General features: G+C 42.4%; 1 protein-coding gene across 12 annotated transcripts in view; it reads left to right on the forward strand.

Moving 5' to 3' along the window:
- The window catches only part of GIGYF2 (GRB10 interacting GYF protein 2), a 165,486-nt gene extending 149,833 nt beyond the window's left edge, over positions 1-15,653 (forward strand). For all 12 annotated transcript variants that reach the window (XM_065526255.1, XM_065526261.1, XM_065526260.1 and 9 more), the window contains 6 exons: positions 1,180-1,389; positions 1,503-1,708; positions 2,861-3,015; positions 4,475-4,710; positions 7,406-7,553; positions 13,834-15,653. In XM_065526255.1, coding sequence (XP_065382327.1) covers positions 1,180-1,389; positions 1,503-1,708; positions 2,861-3,015; positions 4,475-4,710; positions 7,406-7,553; positions 13,834-13,901 — 1,023 coding nt within the window. In that variant the 3' untranslated portion in view covers positions 13,902-15,653. The remainder of the gene's footprint in view (positions 1-1,179; positions 1,390-1,502; positions 1,709-2,860; positions 3,016-4,474; positions 4,711-7,405; positions 7,554-13,833) is intronic.
- The last annotated feature ends 9,479 nt before the right edge of the window (positions 15,654-25,132 follow it).

Raw genomic sequence — 25,132 nt, forward strand, 5'->3', positions numbered from 1 at the left:
TTCTGCTGTGTTGAGGGAGAGTGAATTGCCTAACTGCGTAGAGTGCAGGAGGCAATTTGGAGTCTTACTGCTTCTTTTTACAGCCTTTCAGCCAGTCTTCCTCTGTTGGAGAGACTCAGCACGTCCAGTTTCTGAGCCTTCTTTATGAATCTGCCTGTTTCTGAGCTCCTTTACTTAGATTTTAATTTATTGGATCTGTTACATTGGTTCTCATTATTTATCTGCTTTTCAGATTTTAAAAAATCTGTTCTGTTTTCTTTGTCCTTATGGGTTTATGCTGTGTGTGTGTGTGTGTGTGTGTGTGTGTGTGTGTGTGTGTATAAATTGTCATTTTGGTGGAGGTTTTAGGAAGTAAACATGTGTTTTATTTCTATGCTTAACCAAAGGCCTACTTAATTTTTAAGAAGTAATTCTGGCCGGGTGCAGTGGCTCACGCCTGTAATCCCAGCACTTTGGGAGGCCAAGTTGGGTGGATTACGAGGTCAGGAGTTCGAGACCAGCCTGACCAACATGGTGAAACCCTGTCTCTACTAAAAATACAAAAATTAGCCAGGCATGGTGGCAGGTGCCTATAATCCCAACTACTCAGGAGGCCGAGGCAGGAGAATCACTTGAACCTGGGAAGTGGAGGTTACAGTGAGCTGAGATCGTGCCATTGCACTCCAGCCTGGGTGACAGAGTGAGGCCCTCTCTCCAAAATAAATAAATAAATAAAAAGGTAATTCTGAGGCCAGGCACGGTGGCTCATGCCTGTAATCCCAGCACTTTGGGAAGCCGAGGTGGGTGGATCGCTTGAGGCCAGGAGTTCAAGACCAGCCTGGCCAATACGGTGAAATCCCATCTCTACTAAAAATACAAAAAATTAACCGGGCATCGTAGCTTGAACCTGGGAGGCAGAGGTTGCAGTGGGCTGAGAGTGTGCCACTGCATTTCAGCCTGGGTGAAAGACTGAGACACCGTCTCAACAACAAAAAAAGAAGTAATTTTGCATTTGATGTTTTTATTCTCCTTTTTAATACTGTTAGCGATTTACATTTTTATTTGCAACAGCAGAATTTAATCCCATCAAGTTAATTTTATGTAGCTACTATGTGTTTGTATTCCATTTAGTATACTGGATATTTATAACTATTATCTAAAAACAAGAATCCTCAGCTAGGTTCTATTTTCATGCAACAGCAAAGGCGCCAGCAGAGGGAGTTGATGAAAGCTCTCCAGCAGCAGCAGCAGCAGCAACAGCAGAAACTGTCAGGTTGGGGGAATGTCAGCAAACCTTCAGGTACCACGAAATCTCTTCTGGAGATCCAGCAGGAAGAGGCCAGGCAAATGCAAAAGCAGCAGCAGCAGCAGCAGCAGCACCAGCAACCAAACAGAGCTCGTAACAATACGGTGTGTGCATTTTCCTAAGCTGTCGTTTTATGGACTAGTATTATCTTTTCTGACTGTCTTTTTATCTTTTTAACATGATTAACGATAATCATTTTTCTCTTTTTCTTTAACAGCATTCCAACCTGCACACCAGCATTGGGAATTCTGTTTGGGGCTCTATAAATACTGGTCCTCCTAACCAGTGGGCATCTGACCTAGTCAGTAGTATTTGGAGTAATGCTGACACTAAAAACTCCAACATGGGATTCTGGGATGATGCAGTTAAAGAGGTGGGACCTAGGAATTCAACAAATAAAAATAAAAACAACGCCAGTCTCAGGTAGGGCTCAAAATGACCACACCTATGCACCTTGGTTGGTTGGGAGGTGAGGATGGAGGAAGTTTGATGTTGGGTGGGCAGGAAAAGGTAGTTATTTAGTTTTTACTTACCGTTTTCATCTGTGTTCAAGCACATGCAGTCATAATTATGGTGATTGCTTTCTTCCCCATAGAAACATATTCGTATTATTTCTTGGGGCTCCTTCTGCTGAGCACTTATTCTATCGCCTAGCGCATGGTAACCACTTAATAAATATTAGGAATAGTATAATGTTTTTGTTGTGTTGTTGAACATTTCTCCAAGGTATTCTTTAGATACCTTAGCATTTTTCCTAAATTTGTATTTTTAAGTGATTCATACTATTAATATGAGTATTATAAAATACCTCTGTAATGACCTTAAACCTATTTATTTTTATAAGTTAGTTACATTTTCATCTTCATCTTTCTTTCCTCAGTATACAGTGTTGTTGAACGAGCATGGGTTTTAGTGTTAAATACATGAACTCAAATCCCAGCACTACCACTTATTAGCTGTGTGACCTTGGGCAAGAGGGAACCTCTTTGGGCCTCAGTTCCCTCATCGGTAAAATGAAGATAATAATAACAACTTTATGCATGTAATTGCAAAGATTAAATGAATACATGATAAGTAGTAAGTGCCTGGCACATAGTAACTACTTAATAAATGGTAGTGTTGTCAGATTGTTTCTTCTTGATTTAGGGCCTAACATATGAATATAGGACAATAAATTTTTGTTAGTTTATTGAGCATCTTTGCCAGGCACTGTGCTATAGGCCTTTTCATACAATATCTATTACTTATGATAACCCAAAAAAGTGTTAGTACCATTTTACAGATGAGGAGACTGAGGCTTAGTAAAATTAAACAACTTACCTAAGGACACATAGGAAGAATTTCATCCCTTTTTCTAAATAGATGCCCTTTATCCAGAAATTAAGATATATTAACTGAGACTAGATGTTAAGGGTATATCCAATCCAAATATTTGAATTTTTTTCTTTTTTGGAGCCAAGCATTGGATTACTGGACATCTATCCAATGTTGCCAAGACATTATTTATGGTGTTGTGCTATAATCATATAGTAACAGTTTCTGGGAATATAATATCGCCCTATTGTTTTGCTTTAGTAAATCTGTAGGTGTGTCTAACCGGCAGAATAAGAAAGTAGAAGAAGAAGAAAAGTTGCTGAAGCTCTTTCAGGGAGTAAATAAAGCCCAAGATGGATTTACCCAGTGGTGTGAACAGATGCTTCATGCCCTTAATACGGCAAATAACTTGGATGGTAAGAATTGGGGAGGGAAACCCGGCATGTGGAATGACAGAGCAGGACCCACAGAGAGGCTGGCAAATTTGAACAGTGGTCCAGAAGTCAAAAGATGAAATCTAAGGAGATCAACTCCTGCACCTGCCGTGGGAACTTGACTCTTTAATAGTATTACTTGTGAGAAAAGTTTAGTAATACTAAACTCAAATAGGTTATTGGTGGTTGTCAAAAATTAAATGCCATCTTAGACTGCCTTAATGATACACAGGACAGAGGAGGTCTTAGTTCCATACTGTTCATTTTATGGGGAACATTGCCAGCTATGTCAGGTTAAAAAAAAAGTAACTGTCATGCTGGAGACAAAGGTCAACCTGGACAGGTGATGGCTGAGGTGATGTGACATCATTCCCTTTCTACCTTTTGGGGAGGGAGTGGGAATTGTGATAAAGCAAGTACACTTATTTTGTGTGAGGTAAAACTAGGACCAACGTGCAGAAGTGAAAAGGCTTTGGCACAGTTTAGAGAAAAACTTGCTGATGGTTAGCTGTTTACAAACAGAACTGTCTCCCATCCCTGAATGTTTGAAGAGAGACTGGTCATGTCAGGATTCCCATAACTAACAGGCTGAGTTGATTAGTCCACCTCTGATACCCTGTCTAAAACCAAGAAACTGTGAAAAACAGCAGTAAAGGATTTAAAGGGTTCCTTTGCAGCAGTGTAACAATATCTAATGATTTAAAAGTCTACAGAGAAAACAATTTTAAATAACAGTAATGGCTGCCATGCATTAAGCACCTACCATGTGCTAGGCACGCTCTTGAAGTTAACATGTAGTATCCCAGTTATTTGATTAGCAGTGATTTTTGAAGATACCTTTACAAGATAGGTGATATTATCCCCATTTTATAAATTAGGAAACAGAGGCTCAGAATGGTTAAATAACTCATCAAGGTCACACAGCCAGCAAATTTCGGAGTCAGGTTTTAAACCCATGTTTGTCTAACTCTGATACTCATGCTTTTCTCCTATAACACACACTGCTTACATTTTCCATTTGATTTCTCTCTAAAAAAAATCTCAGTGGATTGAAAGTTCCAGGAGGATATAGCTGTTTTCTTTAGTATATGTTGTAGTGCCTGGCACACATCATAGGAGTTAATAAATACTTATTGAATTTGGGGATTTTTAAGGAAAGAATGAATCCCCAAATTACTTCAGCCTTAGTCAAATAACTGTTTCAGTCAGTGTAACATTCAGTGAAATTAAACATGTGATATGGGTGTTATGATCATAGTGTTTTTTTCATTTCTGTAGGGTAGATTAAAGAATATTTAAACACAATTGCTGCATACTTATCAAGTTTCTGTCGTTAATGTTTGATTAGGTATAAAGATATATTAAAAATGGAAACTGATTTTTATATGTTCTCTTTCATTATTTCATTGTTACCCTTGTCTTCTCCCCTCCCATTTTGCAGTTCCCACATTTGTTTCTTTCCTGAAAGAAGTAGAATCTCCTTATGAGGTCCATGATTATATCAGGGCCTATTTGGGAGATACTTCTGAGGCCAAGGAGTTTGCCAAGCAGTTCCTTGAGCGCCGTGCCAAACAGAAAGCCAACCAGCAGCGGCAGCAGCAGCAGCAGCAGCAGCAGCAACAGCAACAGCCACCACAGCAGCCACAGCAGCAGCCGCAACAGCAGCCGCAGCAGCAGGTATAAAGTAGTGTAGTGTATGCAGTACCTCTGAGGATTAATACCTTTAGATGTTGAGTAACCCAAGAAATGAAAATTAATACAAAGGTACCATTTTTGTATATCCAGTAACCATGCTTTTAAAAATGTGTAGACTTCATATTTTCAAATTATTTGTCCAGATACCTTTGTGTATCTCCCAAATAGCAAGTTACGACCATTCATTTTACACTAGGTTTACCAGTTGCATTTTTCTTGGTTCGTATTTGTGTCATAGTTAGATTGCACATTTCAACGTGTCAAACCCATAGATCTGGTTTTGAAAAGTTAAAACTTAAAATGTTGAATTCTCCAGTGTTCAGGATGCACTGTACTCAGTACTGACAACACTGCAGCATGCCAGATACTTCATGTTGCTGGGGATGTAAAAGATACAGCAATGATTCTCATTATTCACAGTAGTTATATTCTGTAAAGTCCCCATGAACACTGAATTTGAGCAAATACTGAACCATTGCTCCTAGGGGATATATAGGGTTAGGTTCCCATAAACCTCTAGTCACAACATTTTCCTCACCTGATCAGTACATAATCTTGTTTTGTGTGTGTGTCTTTTTAAAGACACCTCATTTCATATATGTTGATTCATTAATATTGAGCTCACAACCAATAGCACTACTATTCCTGCCCAAATGAAGCTTATCCAGCACACATATTTTCTTCCTAAGGCACCTCACAGCCTTCCTGTACTTAGGAACACCAACCAGTTCCTCAGCACTATAGTTGAGGGCCACTTTAAACAGTGAAATCTGGTGGCTCATGCCTGTAATCCCAGCAGTTTGGGAGGCCGAGGTGGGTGGATCATGAGGTCAGTAGTTCAAGACCAGCTTGGCCAACATGGTGAAATACCGTCTCTACAAAAAATACAAAAATTAGCCAGGCATGGTGATGTGCTCTTATGGTCCCAGCTACTCAGGAGACTGAGGCAGGAGAATTGCTTGAACCTGGGAGGCAGAGGTTGCAGTGAGCCAAGATCTCACCACAGCACTCCAGCCTGGGTGACAGAGTGAGACTCTGCCTCAAAAAAAAAAAAAAAAAAGTGAAATCATTAATAAAAAGCGCAAAAATTTGGAAAACATGGCACTTTAGACCACAAAAAGAGCACTTGTTGGCAGTATTGAGAACTGTAATAAGAAGGCATTGTTTCCTTATTCTATCTTGACTGGGAATATATGCCTTTAGCATCTCACGTTTTTTGCTCTGAGTATGTGTATTTCTAGAATGACCATAAAAGCACTACAAGTATTCATTTTGGGGTTACAAATACATTTTAACAAGTAGGTGAATTCACAAATACAGAATCTGTGAGAATCAATTGTACAAGTTTTCTGAAAGACAAGTTGGCAAGGCTTATGGAAGGGCGTAAAGATATTCATATCCTTTCCTCCTGTAATTGTTTTTCTAGAGAGAATCAGTATTCATTATGGGTCACTTCCAGTGAGGATGTGGAAGATACAGAGAAGTACAAGGCATTTAACATCCAACTGGGTAATGGGCTAACAGGCATAAATTGAAGGAAAGTGAAAGATGTAAACACTGAAACACTAGGAAAGTATTTTATTTATTTGTTTTTTTTAGACGAAGTGTCACTCTGTTGCCCAGGCTGGAGTGCAGTGGCACGATCTCTGCTCACTGCAACCTCCAACTCCCAGGTTCAAATGATTGTCCTTTCTCAGCCTCCCGAGTAGCTGGGACTACAGGCACACACCACCATGCGTGGCTAATTTTTTGTATTTTTAGTAGAGATGGGGTTTAACTATGTTGGCCAGGCTGGTCTTGAATTCCCGACCTCATGATCCGCCTGCCTCAGCCTCCCAAAGTGCTGGGATTACAGGCATGCGCTACCACGCCCAGCCCTAGGAAAAATACTTTAAGGAGAAGGCATCATATAGCAATATAGAAGACTGTTTGCATTTGTGAAATGGCTCCACTGTAGGCTAAAACAGGAAGGTGGAAGCCCAGTAAGCACGTGCACCCATGGGCGCACGCATACACACATGCTCACACCAGGTTTGTCCTTCCACAGAGCTTTTTCCACTTCTCCCCCACTACTACCACCTGTGCCTTCAACTGGCTCATTGGCTAATAAGAGGCATGAAGGGCTAGTAGGCAATTTCACAGTGTAACCAGTTGGTAGAAAATATACAAACAGTATTTTGGGGTCAGATCCTTTCTGGGATTGCTGATAGGAATAAGGTACACGACTTTAACTTTGGTAATATGCCACCCCTGTCCTCTCTGTCCTGGGGCCCAGGGAACAAAGAGGTTTTCTGCTCTTAGTTAGGTGAGAGATGTATATTGCTAGGGTGCAGTGATCTGCTCATGATTATTTGCAGTATTCATTTCCTAGTGTTTGGTACAGACTCTGTATATACCAGAGAAGTTCTGCCATCACAGCAGGGTAGAAACCCAGAGTTAGCCAGGACAGGCTTTGTGGAGGCACTGAGCCCTGAGTGGGATGTCTCAGTCTAAATAGAGGAGAATGGTGGCTCAGTGGCCTGCTCTTGGTTTTATTATTAGAACATGTGATGATAAGCTTTTTGTTTTTCTGCTTTTAAGCTTGTACTTGATTAGGTGAGGACAAGCCAAACATTTTCCTAAGGTGAGCCAAGTCTGAATCTGCTGCGTAATCTCAGTCATGCTGCTTATTTCGCAGGACTCTGTGTGGGGGATGAACCACAGTACACTCCATTCAGTATTTCAGACCAATCAAAGCAACAACCAACAATCCAATTTTGAGGCTGTGCAGAGTGGCAAGAAGAAGAAAAAGCAGAAGATGGTCCGAGCAGATCCCAGTTTATTAGGTGAGCACAGTCTTAAAGTCTTAGCTGAGTGTTGGAGGAGTGCAGGTGATACCAGTTATCCTGTGTGAGTCTCCATGGAGCATTGTTTTTCAAGAAGGAAAATACTTCTTTTTATCAATAACTAATGTTTTAACTGGTTCAAAATAAGTAGCCAGTATTTACTGGGCGTTTCAGTGCAGGAGCTGTGCCTCATCTAATAACAACTTATATTGTATGGTGCTTTAAAGTATTGTTTCATATTTAATATGAATTTCCCTGGAGGACCTTTAGTAATTTAGTTGGAAAATGATGCTAATAATGGATGGTACTAAAAGTATGTTAAAAACTTAAATGCTTATTTGTATTGAAAGCAGACCATTAATCCGATCAGGTGTTCCAAGAAGAGAACCAATATGTGTTTGTAATCACTGTATATATCATATATATCATATAATTACTTTGCATTATGAGGTGACATCCCAGTTTTACCAGTAATGAGTAGACCAAGGCGCAGAGATTCAGAACATTTCCCAGTGTTACATAGCTTTCTGCTATGGGAGGCTGGGCTTTCAGGACAGGCCTGTTTTCTTTCCACCCTTCTGTGTTACCCACGGCTATTTTTGTCTGTCTTTATGGACCATGCAAGGCAGGCTTGGGCACAGTGGTTCATTTTGGGAAGCTGAGGTGGGTGGGTCACTTGAGGCCAGGAGTTTGAGACCAGCTGGGATAACATAATGAGACCATATCCCTACAAAAAATTTTAAAAATAGGCATGGTGGTGCACACCTTTAGTCTCAGCTACTTGGGAGAATGAGGCAGGGGGATTCCTTGACCAGGAGTTAAAGGCTGCAGTGAACTGTGATCATGCCACTGCACTCTAGCTTCTTGGAAAAGGTGACATCTGAATTTGGGCTTTGAAAGAATGGCAGAAAGGATGGGGAATACTGCTTCAGGAATAACACAGTATAGGCTGCCCATGTTTTTTGCAACAGTGAAACTAACTTTTTTTTTTCTTTTTCTTTGAGATGGAGTCTCACTGTGCTCAGGCTGGAGTGTAGTGGCGTGATCTCAGCTCACTGCAACCTCTGCCTCCTGGGTTCAAGTGATTCTCTTGCCTCAGCTTCCTAAGTAGCTGAGACTAACAGGCACATGCCGCCACACCCGGCTAATTTTTGTATTTTTAGTAGAGATGGGGTTTTGCCATGTTGGCCAGGCTGGTCTTGAACTCCTGACTTCAGGTGATCTGCCCGCCTTGGCCTCCCAGAGTGCAATAGAATATATTCGCAAAGATGGAAGTTCCGGTTGTTGTCCTGTCAGGAGGGCAGAACAGTGAGGAGGCTGCTAGACTAGGTAAAAGATACCAGTGACTTGGAATAGGGTTTTGGTAGTGGGGATGAAAAGGAGTTAGATGGATTTCAGAAATGTAGGGGATAGAATTAACTGGACAAGAAGAGTGGAAAGGTCTCAGGCTTGGGGAGCAGGATGGATGGATGGTGTTGCCATTTGCTGTGAAATGGTAAGCGGTGGAACATGGAACAGGCTGAGGGGAATTGAGTGTTGACTGGGTTGAGTTTGAAGTCCCTATGGGACATTATGAAGAGCCTGAGACCCCACACAGTGAGAGGCAGGCGGTAACCTACTGTGCCCTTGGTAGGATTCTCTCTTTCCCTCAGAGCCTTCCGGCCCTGGTGAAAACAACATGACAGTAAGACCTAACTTTCAGGACTGTCCTTTAGAATTGGTGCCTTAAAGCCAGATGCAGTAACTCAACGCCTGTAATCCCAGATCTTTGGGAGGCTGAGGCGTGTGGATCACTTGAGGTCAGGAGTTAGAGACCAGCCTGGCCAACATGGGGAAACCCCGTCTCTAGTAAAAATACAAAATTAGCTGGGCATGGTAGTGGGCACCTATAATCGCAGCTACTCGGGAGGCTGAGGCAGGAGAATCACTTGAGCCTGGGAGGTGGAGGTTGCAGTGAGCTGAGATCACGCCACTACACTCCAGCCTGTGCAACAGAGTGCGACTCCATCTCAAAAAAATAATAATTTAAAAATAATAATATTTAAAATATTTTAAAATAATAGTAATAAAGAATTGGTGCCTGAAAGCTGGGTTTGGGAGCTTGTAGATCTGGTGTGATTCTGTTTTCGTCTGCTTATCTCAAAAGTTGATGTTAAGGATGGATGGAGCAGCCTGAAATTTTTTCCAATTTGTATGGAAATAGGTGAATAGATTTTAAAACATTCCTTAAATTCTAACTGTGGTTTCTAGCTAAGAATCTTTCGGACTTGAGGATAAGCTGTTAAGAAAAGGTTGCTCTGAAAATGAAGTCAGACCGTTTGGACTTAAATATTCCCTTGGATCTCATCTTCTATTTATAGATCTAAGAAAGGAAGGGACTTTAAAAACCTCACTATAAGGGTGGGAGATAGGTCATCCTAGGAGTAGAGTTTAAGGAATCCATATACCTTGAAGGGGAAGAAAAACAAATGTCGAACAAAGTATTGAGGATACTCACTGAGGTTATGAAAATTACTGCTCACCTAAACCTCAGTCTGGAAATTCCTCTCATAATTGCTCATTTTTGTCCTGTACTTACTCATTTCATTTTCACTTACTATTTTTTAATTTACATATTTCATATAATTTGTATACTGAGAAAAAATTATCCATTAGCTACACATTCCCCATGCATAAAATGGGAAAATGGGAAGTCTTCATTGAAAAAGCAGTCACTGATGGAAAGAGAATTTTGCTTCTAAACAAACCAGCTGAGGGGGGCCACAACCTCATTTTATTTACCAATATTCTCCAATATCTCCTATCTCCAATAGCCTTCCTCTTTTTTTCCCTTTGTTTTTGAGACAGGAGTCTTGCTCTGTCGCCAGACTGGAGCGCAGTGGCGCAGTCTTAGCTCACGGCAAACTCCCCCTCCTGGGTTCAAGTGATTTCCCCTGCCTCAGCCTCCGAAGTAGCTGGGACTACAGGTGCATGCCACCACGCCAGCTAATTTTTGTATTTTGGTAGAGACGGGGTTTCACCACGTTGACTAGGATGGTCTTGATCTCCTGACCTCATGATCTGCCCACCTTGGCCTCCCAAAGTGCTGGGATTACAAAGGTGAGCCACCACGCCCGGCTGGCTTCCTCTTTTTAGAGCTCTTCTGGTGGTCATTGTGAATCAGCAGCCTGCACTCGGATGTGATAAACACACAATACAGTTTCCCCCAGACTTTCCTTATAAGGACAACTTCACAAATCTTAAAGAACTCATGTGAGTGAGACTATGCTCTGAACCTCACAGAATATCATCTTTAGAGCCAGGCATAGTGGATTGAATCCTTGTTTGTGTTGCCTTGGGTTTCATGGTACCCAGAACTTTCCCTTACATCAAATGGCTGAATTTGATAAAGAATGGCATTCAGCCAATGGATGAATGCATACCTTGCCAGTTTTTTAAATGACAGTTGAATGAGAATGTCTGTTTGCTAAAAGCCTAGACTGATAATTAACATATTAATCAACTTTTTTTGGCCACAGACTTTTCCCTTCCTGTCTTTGCATGAGTAAAATTAATTTAGCTTTTAAATTATACTTCCACTTCTTTTGCATGTAGTTCATTATTGCCTTTTATCACATTTTATCTGTTTTTAAGATATACATGAAGTCAATGAAAAGCCTGCCTCAGAATAGAGTAATATTTTATTTCACAGACTGTTTGGCCTTTAGGTTCTTGTACTTGCCTAATTAACTGTTACTTTAAAAACATAAATATTAGGGCCAGGCACGGTGGCTCATGCCTGTAATCCCAGCACTTTGGGAGGCCAACTTGGGCAGATTGCTTGAATCCAGGAGTTGGGGACCAGCCTGGGCTACATGCCGAAACCCTGTCTCTACAAAAATTACAAAAATGACTTGGGTGTGGTGGCACATGCTTGTAGTTCCAGCTACTGGGGAGGCTGAGGTGGGAGGATCGCTTCAGCCAGGGAGATGGAAGTTGCAGTGAGCCAAGATCGCACCACTGCACTCCAGCCTGGGTGACAGAGTGAGACCCTGTCTTTAAAAATACATATATATATATATATATATATATATATATACACACACACACACACTAAGGCTTTCATTATTTTCAAGGAGGAAGAAAAAGACTGTGTTATTGGAACACAGTTGATGGGGTCAAACTCAGGATGGGGTTTGGAATCCTAGCCTCTCCCTGTATTTGGTCTTGTAAGCAATTTGTACCACAACTTTTTTGGTTGATAAATAGGCATGTTTGTTTTTTTGAATCATGATATTTTTGAGTCAGTTAATTAAGGTATTTTTATGTAAGGCATTTTTGTTTGTTACTGTTACATTTCAAATGTGTATTTATTTGAAAACTTGAATTTTAAAAAACAAGAGGCTGCAGAAAACCCAGCTAATATTAACAGAACTGCTTTTAGAATAAGGACATTGCCTGTTTACTTTTTGGTATTCAAATAGCTAAAACAATTTGGGATTTTATTCAGGGTAGAGGAACTGGAACATTTTTGGGGAGTCAGTTTAAAGAGGCATTGTTCATCATAATTTTTATCAACCTTCAATTATAGAAGTTTTGGAAAAATTACATACATGTGACCATTGGGCATTTGGCATTAGATTTTCATTTTTTCTTTTCCTTTTTTTGAGACAAGGTCTCACTCTATTGCCCAGGCTGGAGTGCAGTGATGTGTTCTCAGCTCACTGCCTCCTGGGTTCAAGCGATTCTCGTGCCTCAGCTTCCCGGCTGGGATTTCAGGCATGCAGCATCACGCCCAGCTAATTTTTTGTATTTTGAGTAGAGACAGGTTTTTGCCATGTTGACCAGTCTGATCTCGAACTCCTGGCCTCAAGTAATCCACCCACCGCGCCCAGCCAGCATTAGGTTTTCAACTGTCTGTTGTGTTTGTGAGTACTGCTTATTGCCTTCAATGGGTATGCTAGTACTGCTTTTTCTAAACCAAATTCTATTTTGGTTAATCAGATATTACTAACTGAAATCCTTTCCTTTGCAGATATATTTACAGTAGATCGAGTTAGAGTACTTTAGTCTTCTTGCTTTGTCTACTCTGGGAAAGAGAATATGCGAGGACTCTGAGGATCTTATAGTGTGTCTTCCCTGGAGCCTCTCACCCTAAGTGTCAAAAGCTCTGGGCCAGAACTTTCATAAAGTTTTTGACTGGTGGGAAGAAGTATTCCCATTAAAGTGGGTTGAGGTTTAAAGGGGTATTAATCCCACTCAGATTTCAAAGTTATATGATCAAGTAGTTACAAAGAACTTAGTGTGTACAACCCTCCATGGTAACCCGCCTGCCCACTCCCATTTCTTTTAAGGTAGACTTCCTGCATGAACTTTCCCCCAGGGCCTGCCCAGCCTGTCCTTGATACATACTCACATCCTATTATTTTCTCTGATTCTCTAAAGCAGTGGTTTGCAGGGTTTTTTTTGTTTTGAGACAGAGTCTCGCTCTGTCGCCCAGGCTGGAGTGCAGTGGCGCGATCCTGGCTCACTGCAAGCTCTGTCGCCCAGGTTCAAGCAATTATTCTGCCTCAGCCTCCCAAGTAGCTGGGACTACAGGCACCCACCACCACACCCAGCTAATTTTCTTCGTATTTTTAGTAGAGACGGGGTTTCACCATGTTAGCCAGGATGGTCTTGATCTCCTGACCTCGTGATCCGCCTGCCTCAGCCTCCCAGAGTGCTGGGATTAAGGCATGAGCCACCGCGCCCGGCCTGCAGTTCTTTTTAATTGGTGCGATGTTATTTTGTTTTATTTTCCTTCCTAATTAAGTTATATCAGAACCCTAAGAAAATAAAGAATTTCTCTCATTGGAAGAACAGAAAGCTACTGCTGTGACCTTTATCTTTATTTTGTCTTATACTTCTTGGTATGCTCAAAAACAAAAGACTGGCCAGGCGCGGTGGCTCACGCCTGTAATCCCAGTACTTTGAGAGGCCGAGGCAGGTGGATCATTTGAGGTCAGGAGTTCAAGACCAGACTGGCTAACACGGTGAAACCCTATCTCTACTAAAAATACAAAAAAATGAGCCGGGCATGGTGGCATGTGCCTGTAATCCAGCTACTTGGGAGGTAAGGCATGAGAATTGCTTGAAACCAGGAGGTGGAGGTTACAGTGAGCTGAGATCACGCCACTGCACTCCAGCCTGGACAAACGAACACAGACTTACATTCCAGCTCACTGCCTAGAATTTGAGCAACTTGGTTGCCTGAGTGTGGTCACTCATAGCCAGTTTTTTTTTTTTTTTTTTTTTTTTGCAGGATTTTCAGTCAATGCATCATCGGAGCGACTCAACATGGGTGAAATCGAGACGTTGGATGACTACTGAGCACCTGCCAGTGGACTGGCCATCCCTCTCCTGTCTGCCGACTATGGAGTCTCCACCTTTGGACACAACACTTACTCACCATTTACTCTTTTTATCACTCTGCAACAAATCACAGAACCGATCATCTCAGGCTTTTTCTTCTGGCCCTTTGTGTCCAAGATTCTTTAATCCATTTTTGTTGGTGAACATCTCAGACTATAGATAAGTGGACTGGACCCTGTGTCTTGCGGGTGGCAGTTGGGATTACTCCCCACCAAGGCTGATTTTAGGCAGCATGTGTTCACTGTGCTGTGATTTCATCTACTGTCTCCCAGAAAGTGTGTTGGGATCGGCCATTAGCAGCTTGCTTTCTCTTGTCACTTTTTTTTCTTCTATTTTTTTTCTTCTTCTTTTTCCCCCTATCAGGGCAAGAGGTCTAACTGGTGCAATCATGAAGAGAGTTAATGGTTAACAGACATTGGCCAGTAACAAAACACCCCATGGACTGTGACTCGAGTATCCAGCAGGCAGTCAGAGCTCTCCTGGTCTAAAAGTTGCATTGCCACTGCTAACTTTGGGATTGCATCAGAGAGGCCCTGAGTGGGGTTGAGATGAGGTTGGATTGGTTTGATGTTACACACTCCTCACCTGTTCTTTCTGAGCGTCCTTTCTCTGAAAGGATTTGTGTTTTTCTTCGTTAGATAGTGACTTCTGAGCAAGCTGATCTCCCCTGGCATACTCCAACCTGATTGGACAAAGGAAACTGTATGGCCTGGGAGAGAGACTATTCTTAATTTTTCTTTCTTACAAAAACTGATTTTTCCCATAAATATTTTTACTTCAGAGGACTAGGACCATTTTGTTTTGGGCCCTTCTGCTGAAAATTTGTCTCGTTTAAGAGGCAGCTAGGATCTTTACCATATGTATGAATTTGTATAATTTCATTTTTGGATAGGGATAAACTTTTGCTTCCGATAAAAGCCTGGAATTTCATCTGGTCCTCAGAGCATTGCGTGTGTGTCTTGCTGTAGCCTGGAAAAGGTTTTGTGTAAAGATTCTGGGATGGCAAGTTGCTTGCCTTTTCTGAAAAGAGAACATACAGAACCTGTCCATCTTTAAGACCTTCATCCATGGAATCTACTATACAGGAGGATGCAGTGGGCTGGAGGGGATGGGCGAAAACGGGAGTGGGAAGCCTGGCCTGGCTTCTGGTCATGGCCTCCTAATACCTTTCACTTCAAGTAGAAATGTACTCAAGCCCTATTTATAAACAAATACTCTTCCTGCCTCCACCAGACCCCTACAGAACATCACCTGGAATTGCCACTCACACTGGGTTGGAGTCATTGGGCAGCTGTGCCTGTGCGAGAGGTGCTGTGGTCTGGGCAGCCCCTGGAAAAGCACCTTTACTTCCTGTCATTGTTGCCTGAAGAAGGCTGGAGTTGCTCTGAGGGCAGTTTGGGTTTGGAGTATTATATTTGGCTTCTATTTTTATTATTTTGGATCACCAGTCTCCCTATCCCTTCTTGCCTCCCTCCCTTCTAAACATGTATAATAACTATACAGAGACTGCTACAAAATTGTATATAGTTTTTGGATCAAATAGCATGAGGGGAGAGGAAACCATTAAAAATTTGGGCTCCTACTCTCCTTTGCTTTGTAAATTCAAAAGTGGGGGGTGGGTAAGAGGGATAGTTAAAATGTTTACAAAACTTTAGGCTCCCTCGGAACTTTTGCCAGTGTGGAGGAAAATAAAAAAGAAGTTAAATAAAACCTGATTGTATGCTATCTGAGTGCACCTCTTGTACTCACCTTTATGGAGGGTGAGTTCTGCACTAAACTGTTCCTCTTGGTACCATGGAAAAGCTCCAAGCACCCAAGACATGGAGGCAACCATGGCTTCTTTCTCTGCCAGACCACATAGCACTGGCTGGTTCTGTATTTGAGAATGTAGAGGTCAAGGCAGATGTCGGTAAGTTTGACCAAATATCTTTTTTCTTTTGACTGTCCCTTTCTGCTACCATGTGGATCAGCTCCTGCCCTCATGCCACAGACACACCCCCTCTGAACACACGCCTCCAGAGCTTGCCCACACCTTCCCAACTAGACTGTGTGTGTGTATTCAGGAAAAATGAAAATAAATTTTAAAAAATTGGGAGTGGAATGGGCAGATAAGGGGGAACAAAGTCATTTTGGTCACAGAACATCCATTTGCTTAACCAAGGAGACTTGCTTCTATCTGAAGAATTTCCCACTTAGTAGAAATAAACCACTCTTCCTTGGGAATGTTTGTTTCTCTCTCTCTCAGTTCTTCTCTCATATTCTCATTTGCTCATCCTTTCACTTAGAGCCACTGTTTTCTCATCCCATTCTATTAACTTATTTCCAAGTTCTCCTAACTCTTCCTGAGTTTTGAAGTATTTATTTTGTACACTCTTTGCTTCCAGTTTTTTGTTTGGTTGACTTTTTTGGAGATGGGGTCTTGTGTTGTTGCCCATGCTGGTCTCAAACCCCTGGGCTCAAGTGATCCTCTCACCTCAGCCTCCTGAGTATCTAGGACTACAGGTGTGTGCCACCATGCCCAGCTCCAGTTTTGTTGGTTGATTTGTTTAAATTCAGAGATGTAAGAACATCCCAGACAAGATAGTTTGATTATGGAGACCGTCTGCAAGCAGATTGGTGTGCTGGTGGCTGCTGTGCATAACAAATTCCCTCCAGATTGGCTTACAACAGCCCTTCATTCTGTGGATCAGGAATTTGGATAGGGCTCAGCTGGGTGGTTCTTCTCCTGGGGTCTTCTTTGGTTGTGGTCAGATGTTTTCTGGGGCAGCATTCCTATGAAGGCTTAATGAATTAGGGCAAGCTGTCCAAGATGGCTCACTCATGTAATGATAGTTGGCGTTGGCTGTAGGCTGGGAACTCAGCTGGGTTGATGACTGGAGGAGCTATGTGTGTCCTCTCCGGAATAGCAGCTTCAGAGGAGTTGAACTTGTTAAGTGGTGATTGGCTTCCCCCAGAGAACCAGGCAGAAGCTGTGTTACCTTTTTTGAGCTCTTAGCTCAGGAGTCACATAGAGTCACTTCTGTGACACTATTCCATCAGAGTAGTCACAAACCCACTCAGATTCAAGAGAAGGGAGTATGGGCCTCTCACTGCAACCCCCCTTGATGAAAGGAGTGGCAAGGTCACATTGGAGAAGAGCATGTGGGATGGGAGATATTATAGCCATTTTGGGGAAATATCTGCATAAAATGAGTTTATGCATACATGAAGGACTTTATTTTCATTGGCTTTAAGTTGAGGGTTTTTGTTTTTGTTTTGGAGATGGGTTCTTACTATGTTGCCCAGGCTGGTCTCAAACCCCTGGGCTCAAGTGGTCCTGCTGCCTCAGCCTCTCAAGTAGCTGGGACTACAGCTATGTGCCAGTGCACCCAGCTTGTTTTTTTAAATTTTAGGATAGATAATGGTACTTCTAGCATTATTTAAATAATTTTTTTAGGGAAACCATTGTATTTATACATGCATATATTTTTATATATACAAATATGTATATAAAAGTATATGTTTTACATTTTCAATATATATATAATATATACATATATGTTATATACGTATATATATTGCATCCTACTTTAAAATTCACTGATAAGAAAATTGGTAATTTTGTAAAAAATGCCCAACTGTGCATTATTAATAAAAGTATGTGAATGACTCTAATTAAACAGAAGTGATTCTTTGAAGTGAACGTATTTCTATACTTCCAATATGTGACTTAGACCATTTTCAACAGAGTAGCAGGCAAGCGCATTCTACAGGGAGTAAAGTACAACCAGAGCACATTCCAAATGGAAGTTGACCTTATAGTTGATGAGTTTCTTAGAATACAAAAGCCCAGCTATGAAGGGTGAGTTTGGTCCTGCATGAGTTCAGTCTCTGGTGAGGAAGCTGCAATGCTTTCTAGGACCCTGGAGAGTCTGAGAACCTTGAAGCAGCCAGATGTGTGATACTTATTTGCAGGTGTTGCCTGAGAACGATGGACACATATAGCTTTTGGTAGTGCTGGTTCTGGCCTGGGAGCCTAAAACTTTCAAGAGGACAGTTTCCCTCCAAAGAATTTATCAGTGGGAATGTTTTGCAACAGAAGTATCAACCATAGGCTGGGCGCGGTGGCTCAAGCCTGTAATCCCAGCACTTTGGGAGGCCGAGGCGGGTGGATCACGAGGTCAGGAGATCGAGACTATCCTGGTTAACATGGTGAAACCCCGTCTCTACTAAAAATACAAAAAACTAGCCGGGCGTGGTGGCGGGCGCCTGTAGTCTCAGCCACTTGGGAGGCTGAGGCGGGAGAATGGCGTGAACCCGGGAGGCGGAGCTTGCAGTGAGCCGAGATCACGCCACTGCACTCCAGCCTGGGAGACACAGTGAGACTCCGTCTCAAAAAAAAAAAAAAAAAAAGTATCAACCATAGCAGTGGGGCACCACATGGGAGAAACAGCACATAGATGCTGGGAAGGAAGAAGTGGGCTCTTTACCTAATAGCTGATCTTCGACCTAAAAGCTGTCATTGTGTTCCCTTTCATTGCTGCCAAAGTGATGACATCCTGGAGATGGAACTCACAATGACCTTCACACTTGGTTCAGTCCACCTGATCATAAGAAGCAGAGACATCACCTCTTAAGGACTGTTTATTGTCCCCCAATTGTAGGAGTAGAAGGTTAGTTTCCCTTGGCAGCAAATTGCCTTTTTATTCGAATTTCTCCTTTAGCATGAGGCATGCTCCTGGGAATGGTCAGTGGGTCAGTATTGGGTTTGGTTGCATCTGACAGAAAATAAAAAGTCAGCAGTAACAATAAAATTGCTTATTTTCAAGTGAACTAGGTCATTGGTCCAAGGCTTGTGGGGTGGCCCAGGGACCCAGATTCTTTCTGTTTCAGCATCCTGATTGTGGCTTGCTTCTTCTGACTCATCATCCAAGGTGACTGTTACAGCACCAGGCATCATGCCTATATTCCAGCAGGAGGAAGGAGTGGGGTGAGGCAAACAGCACACCTCCCTGCTCAGCCCTGTTTAAGGAGCTTTTTGGGGAGCCCTATCCAACATCTTAAGTCTTACCAGCCAGAATGTAAATACATAACTACAGTTGTAGATGTTTTGGGATTTTAGTTGAGTGCTTTCATCCCCAAATGTCATTGGGATCCTGTTACTGAGAAATTGGGAAAACGGATGCTACATTGGCAGTTGCAGTCTCTACCACATCCTTTGCAGTCTTCTGTTTTAAAGTGGGCAACGTGGGATAGTTTGTGCACGCTAATCATGAGATAAGAGTCTTCCTGGGTACGCTAGTTTTGCCTGTGGACTGAGGATCTTAGGCTTTCCCAATGAGGGGACTCAGTAAGCTCTGGTTTCTGTTTCTGTGCAGTCAGGGACCCAGAGCAGGTGCCAGTGACCCAACCTTACTGTGTATTTTATTTCCTAATTCTACATAGCATCTGGGTTTTTTTTTGTTTTCTTTTTTGTTTTGTTTTGAGACAATTTCGCTCTGTCACCCAGGCTGGAGTGCAATGGCTCGATCTTGGCTCACTGCAACCTCCACCTCCCAGGTTCAAGGGATTCTCCTGCCTCAGCTTCACAAGTAGCTGGGATTACAGGCGCCCACCACCATGCCTGGCTAAATTTTGTATTTTTAGTAGAGACAGTGTTCACCATGTTGACCAGGCTGGTTTCAAACTCCTGACCTCAGGTGATCCACCCGCCTTGGCCTCCCAAAGTGCTAGGATTACAGGCGTGAGCCACCACGCCCGGCCTGGGGTTTGTTTAAGTACCCTATGGAGTGAACCTGGGACTGGTTTTGTGCATGGGAGCCCTGGAATCAAAACTGTCAGATTTGCATGTTGATCAGTTACTTGGGGCAAGTTTCTGTCGGTATTTTTCTCCCATCTGTGAAACGAGAACTATCAGGGAGTTGTGATCAATAAAATTGTTATTACATAGTACGTTCCCAGCACAGAAATGCTTGACAAGGCTGGGAGCAGTGGCTCACATCTGTAATCCCAGCACTTTGGGAGGCCAAGGCAGGTGGATCACCTAAGGTCAGGAGTTTGAGACCAGCCTGGCCAGCAAGGAGAAACCCTGTCTCTACTAAAATACTGCAAAAATTAGCCGGGCTTGGTGGCACCGCTTATAATCCCAGCTACTCAGGAGGCTGAGGCAGGAGACCAGGAGGTGGAGGTTGCAGTGAGCAGAGATCGTGCCATTGCACTCTAGCCTGGGCAACAAAGCGAGACTCTGAAGAAAAAAAAAAAAGCTTGACAAATACTTTTTTTTTTCTTTCCTTTTTTTTGAGACAGAGTTTTACTCTGTCGCCCAGGCTGGAGTGCACTGGTGCGATCTCGGCTGACTGCAACCTCCACCTCCGAGGTTCAAGGCATTCTCCTGCCTCTGCCTCCCAAGTAGCTGGGATTGCAGGCATGTGCCACCACTCCCGGCTAATTTTTGTATTTTTGGTAGAGATGGTGTTTCACCATGTTGGCCAGGCTGGTCTTGAATTCCCAGCCTCAGGTGATAAGCCTGCCTCGGCCTCCCAGAGTGCTGGGATTACAGGCGTGAGCCACCAGGCCCGGCGACAAATACTACTTGTAGGCCATTTTGCAAGTGAGAAGGGCGTTCATGGGCACATATGTAGATGCAGTAGAGCATATGAAATCAGAGTAAACACCTTCTTAGATGTCTTATAATTAGTGCAAAGAAGTAACCCTTAGGCAGTGTGGTATAGGTTCCAGGAGGCTGCATGTAAGTACTAGCCTCATTATTAACCAATTTTTTTCTGTCCTGTCTCTGGTCCTCAGTTTCATTGTTAGATGAGGTGGTTGGCCCAGATCACCTAAGGAACTTGAAATAAAAATCAGTCCCTTAGCTCCATGTCCCAGAGTCTATAATCTGGCGTGGGACTGTGCATTGGAAATTATTTTCAAATTCCCCAGAGTTCTAAATGGACAGCCTCAGTGGGGACCCACCAGCCTCGCCTAACTCTGAGATTTCAGCTCCAGCTTCCTTCCAGTAAACTGCTGACACTTGGCCTCTTGATGGTGCGTGACGAGTAACCCTTTGCAGTTTTACTGAAGGAGACCCAAGTTGAAAGGCAAGCATGGTGAGCCTTGCGCAGGGGGACAGTCACCTGCCTGGATTTTATGACTTTGGTAACATGAAATGGGGCCTTAAGCAGGTCAGGGTCCTATCGTGAAACAGAAACCACCCTAGATGAGCATAAAAAAGAAAAAGAATTGGTGTTTGAAGTGTTGGGAGCAACATGGGGGAAAGTTAATGAACGGTTAGTTAGTAACGGTAGGGAAACCATTAACACTCTGTCCACTCGTCCCATCCATCAGTTATGTCCATTTTTAGGTGATACTAACTTCAAGTTCAGTCTCACCTGACTATTTGATATCTTAAGGAATACATTGTATTTATGTAAATTAGTAGGGGAAAGTAGAGAAAAGTTGGTTCGTATCTGCAAACGTGTGTATATATAAGAAGGAATAAAATGCACATCGCTGCCACGGTTCTTGTTTCTGTCCCTGGTCACAAGGTTGTGGAGGGTGTTGGCTTAAAGCCTTTACTAAGTTCCACTCACCCTTTGCCAGCCCCTCATCTGTTGGGTGGCCTGAACCTTCATTTGTGAGCGGTCTGAGTCTTCAGCAGTCCTGAGGTCACAGGGTTGTGGCCATCTTCAATTCGTTTTTTCCCAAGGCCATTTTTTCTTTTTAATGAAAATATTCTAGGGAGTGATGGAAAATGTGAAAGCTGGAAAAAAAAAAAAAAGAAAAAGAAAAAAACATACATAGAAGTAGACTAGTGTAAGAAACTCCTACCTAATATAATCTGGCTTCAACAATTATTGACATTTTGCCCATTTTGTTGTATTTATCCCACTTTGTTCTCTTAGAATATTTTAAACCAAATCCTAGGTATTATGTCACTCATGAATCTTTTAATACATATGATAAAAGAGGACATCTTGGAAAAAGCAACCCACAGTGCCTTATCATGTTAACAACACATCAGGTCCGTAGATGACTTTCTCAGATTGTCTCACAGGTGCCTTTTTACAAAGTTTGAATGCAAATCAAAACAATGTTCATTGCATTTGGTTGATAGACTTTAAGTCTCCTTTAGTCTTAACAGTTCTCTCTACAAAAAAGAAAAAGTTGAAAAACTGGATCATTTATTCATAGCACATTCCATATTCTCTGGATTTAGCAAGAAGTGTCTTAATGGTGTCGATTTCTTTATCCCCCTCCCACCCCCGCACCTCACCATGTTTTCTGTGAATTAGAAAACGTGACTTGAGCCATTAGAAGCCATTAGAAAACTGGCTTGACTAAAACCAGGTTCTCCCTTCCCCACCTCTCACAAGAACCCTTTGTTGGTGGTGTGGTGTCCTTCCCACTGTATCGCAGTCACACTCTATTCAGTCTGGTTGTTCCAGTTTTACTAATGTCACAGTTCATCAGTTCTGTTGCTATCAGGTTGATTCATCCATTATAAAAGTCCTATTGCTCTTACATGTAGCAGGTTTAACATTCCTTAAAGACAATTGCCTAGATATATAATTAGTTGAAAAATTGTGATTTTTGGTGGGGAGAGTTACTTTTATTTTGGAATAATTTGACTTTAAGTTGCAAGAACAGTACAAAGGACTTGCACATAACCTTCAACCAAGTTCTCTAGTTGTTAACATTGGACCATACCTGCTTTATTTTCTCTCAATAACTATAATCTCATGATAACTTTTTTTTTTAATGTGAACCATTTGTGACTAAGTTGCATACATCATGTCCCTTATCCCTGAACCCTGGTGTGTTTCCTCAAAATGAGGACATGCTCCCACATACCACAATACAGTTATCAAAATTAGTGAATTAACAATATGATACTGTTAATAGCCAAGCTTCATTCATATTTCATCAATTGTTCCACTATTTTTTTTTTTTTTTTTTCCAAACAAGGTCTCAGTCTGTCACCCAAGCTGGAGTGCCTGATCATAGCTTATTGCGGCCTCGAACTCCTGGGCTCCAGCCATCCTCGCCTCAGCCTCTTGAGTAGCTGGGACTATGGGCACATGCCACCATACCAACTAACACTATTATTTTTGGTAGAGACAGAGTCTCACCATGTTGCCCAGGTTGGTCTCGAATTCCTGGCCTCAAGCAATCCTCACACCTTGGCCTCCCAAAGTGCTGGGATTATAGGCATGAGCCACTGCACCCAGGCCACTAACATTTTTAATAAAAGCAAAAAGGCACCGGATGTCATTCATGATCACTTTTTGTGTTTAGTTGTCATGCTTTTGAATCTCCTTAATCTGGAACAGGTCCTCAGTCTGTCTGAATCTTTCACATCTTAACGTTTTTTTAAGAGTAGAGGGCGATTGTTTTTTAGAATGCCCTCCATTTGGATTTGTCTGATATTTTCTCATGATTTGATTGTGATTCTGCAGTTTTGACAGGAATACTACAGAAGTGATGTTATGTCCTCAGTTCATCACATCAGGAGACACATGAAGTCCATTTGAGCCATACTGGTGATGTTCACTCGGTTTAGGTGGTGTCTGCCAGATGTCTCTACTGTAAAGTAACAATGTTTGTCTTTATGAGAGACACTGTTGAGACTACATTTCTTCATCAAACTTTTATCCATTGATGGTTCTTAATTGAACATTTACCAAGGTGCTTGCCAAGCGCTGGGATTACAGGCATGAGACGGGCTGGAAAGCCTGGCCAGGAAGAGTTTTTCATACACGCACGCATGCATACCCTCTATATATTAGCCACAATCTGTTACTATTCTTCATGCACACATTGTCCATTTGGAGCTGGCTTCTGTGTCCTTTTGCCATATTCCCATCATTATTTAGCACTTTTTCACTTTGGCACCAGAAATTGTAGGCCTATCATCTACTTTTCCTTTATCGTATGTGGAATTAGTCATTTCTCCAAAGAGCACTGTCTCCTTTTAGTGGGAAATGGTAGCTGAAAACCAAAACCTGGCCACTGGATGGGCTCATTGCTAGTGTGGTGTCATTGCTTCTAGACTGTCCACAGTGAGATAGGGTGTTGATGTATGCGTATAGGTACAGAAACACTTGTGTATCAACAGCTCTCTATGTATTCATGCTGAGATCTGCAATTCCAGTACAAATGCTACAGGATTCATTCTAATCTCTTCTTTCCATATTTGTAATTCCCTTCAGCAGTGAGAAACCTCACACTCTCTCAGCCTCAGTGTTTTTGCTTTTGCTCGTTAACACAAACTTTATTGGCTTTATCCTTGCTTTCTTACTTGCCCCACTTTTTTGCTTGTGCTTTCTGGGATCACCACCTATATAAGTTCCCTGTGCCCAGGTCTTTGTCTTAAGGTCTGCCTTAGGGAAACCCAAATGCAGATAGCTCCCAGCAGTTTCCATTGTTAAATTCATTTCGTGGGATATATTGACTTTGGCCAAGGACTACACCCTTCCTTTGGTAGCTGTGTAACTGCACTCAATAACTGCTTACTGAATAACTGATACGTTTTGAGAAAAATTTTAGTATTTACCAAGAATCTAAGTTTTTAGTAAGTTAAAGGAAATTCTATGGTATTTTTCTTTTTTTTTTTTTTTTTTTTTTGAGACGGAGTCTCGCTCTGTCGCCCAGGCTGGAGTGCACTGGCCGGATCTCAGCTCACTGCAAGCTCCGCCTCCCGGGTTTACGCCATTCTCCTGCCTCAGCCTCCCGAGTAGCTGGGACTACAGGCGCCCGCCACCTCGCCCGGCTAAGTTTTTGTATTTTTTTTAGTAGAGACGGGGTTTCACCGTGTTAGCCAGGATGGTCTCGATCTCCTGACCTCGTGATCCGCCCGTCTCGGCCTCCCAAAGTGCTGGGATTACAGGCTTGAGCCACCGCGCCCGGCCTCTATGGTATTTTTCACCATAGCTTATGAGATTAATTTTCTCTTTGCTCCTATTAGGTTCCAGTTTGGGACACACATGCACAAAAGTCTGAACATGCTTTGAAAAGAAAAATATGGGTTTTGTTTTTGGTTTTGTTTTGTTTTGATACGGAGTCTTGCTCTGTCCCCCAGGCTGGAGTGCAGTGGCACGATCTCAGCTCACTGCAACCTCTGCCTCCCGGGTTCAAGCAATTTTCCTGCCTCAGCCTCCTGAGTAACTGGGATTATAGGTGCCCACCCCCATACCTAATTTTTATATTTTTAG

Source organism: Macaca fascicularis, chromosome 12, assembly GCF_037993035.2.
Source record: "Macaca fascicularis isolate 582-1 chromosome 12, T2T-MFA8v1.1".
In the NCBI taxonomy this organism is placed as follows: Eukaryota; Metazoa; Chordata; class Mammalia; order Primates; family Cercopithecidae; genus Macaca; species Macaca fascicularis.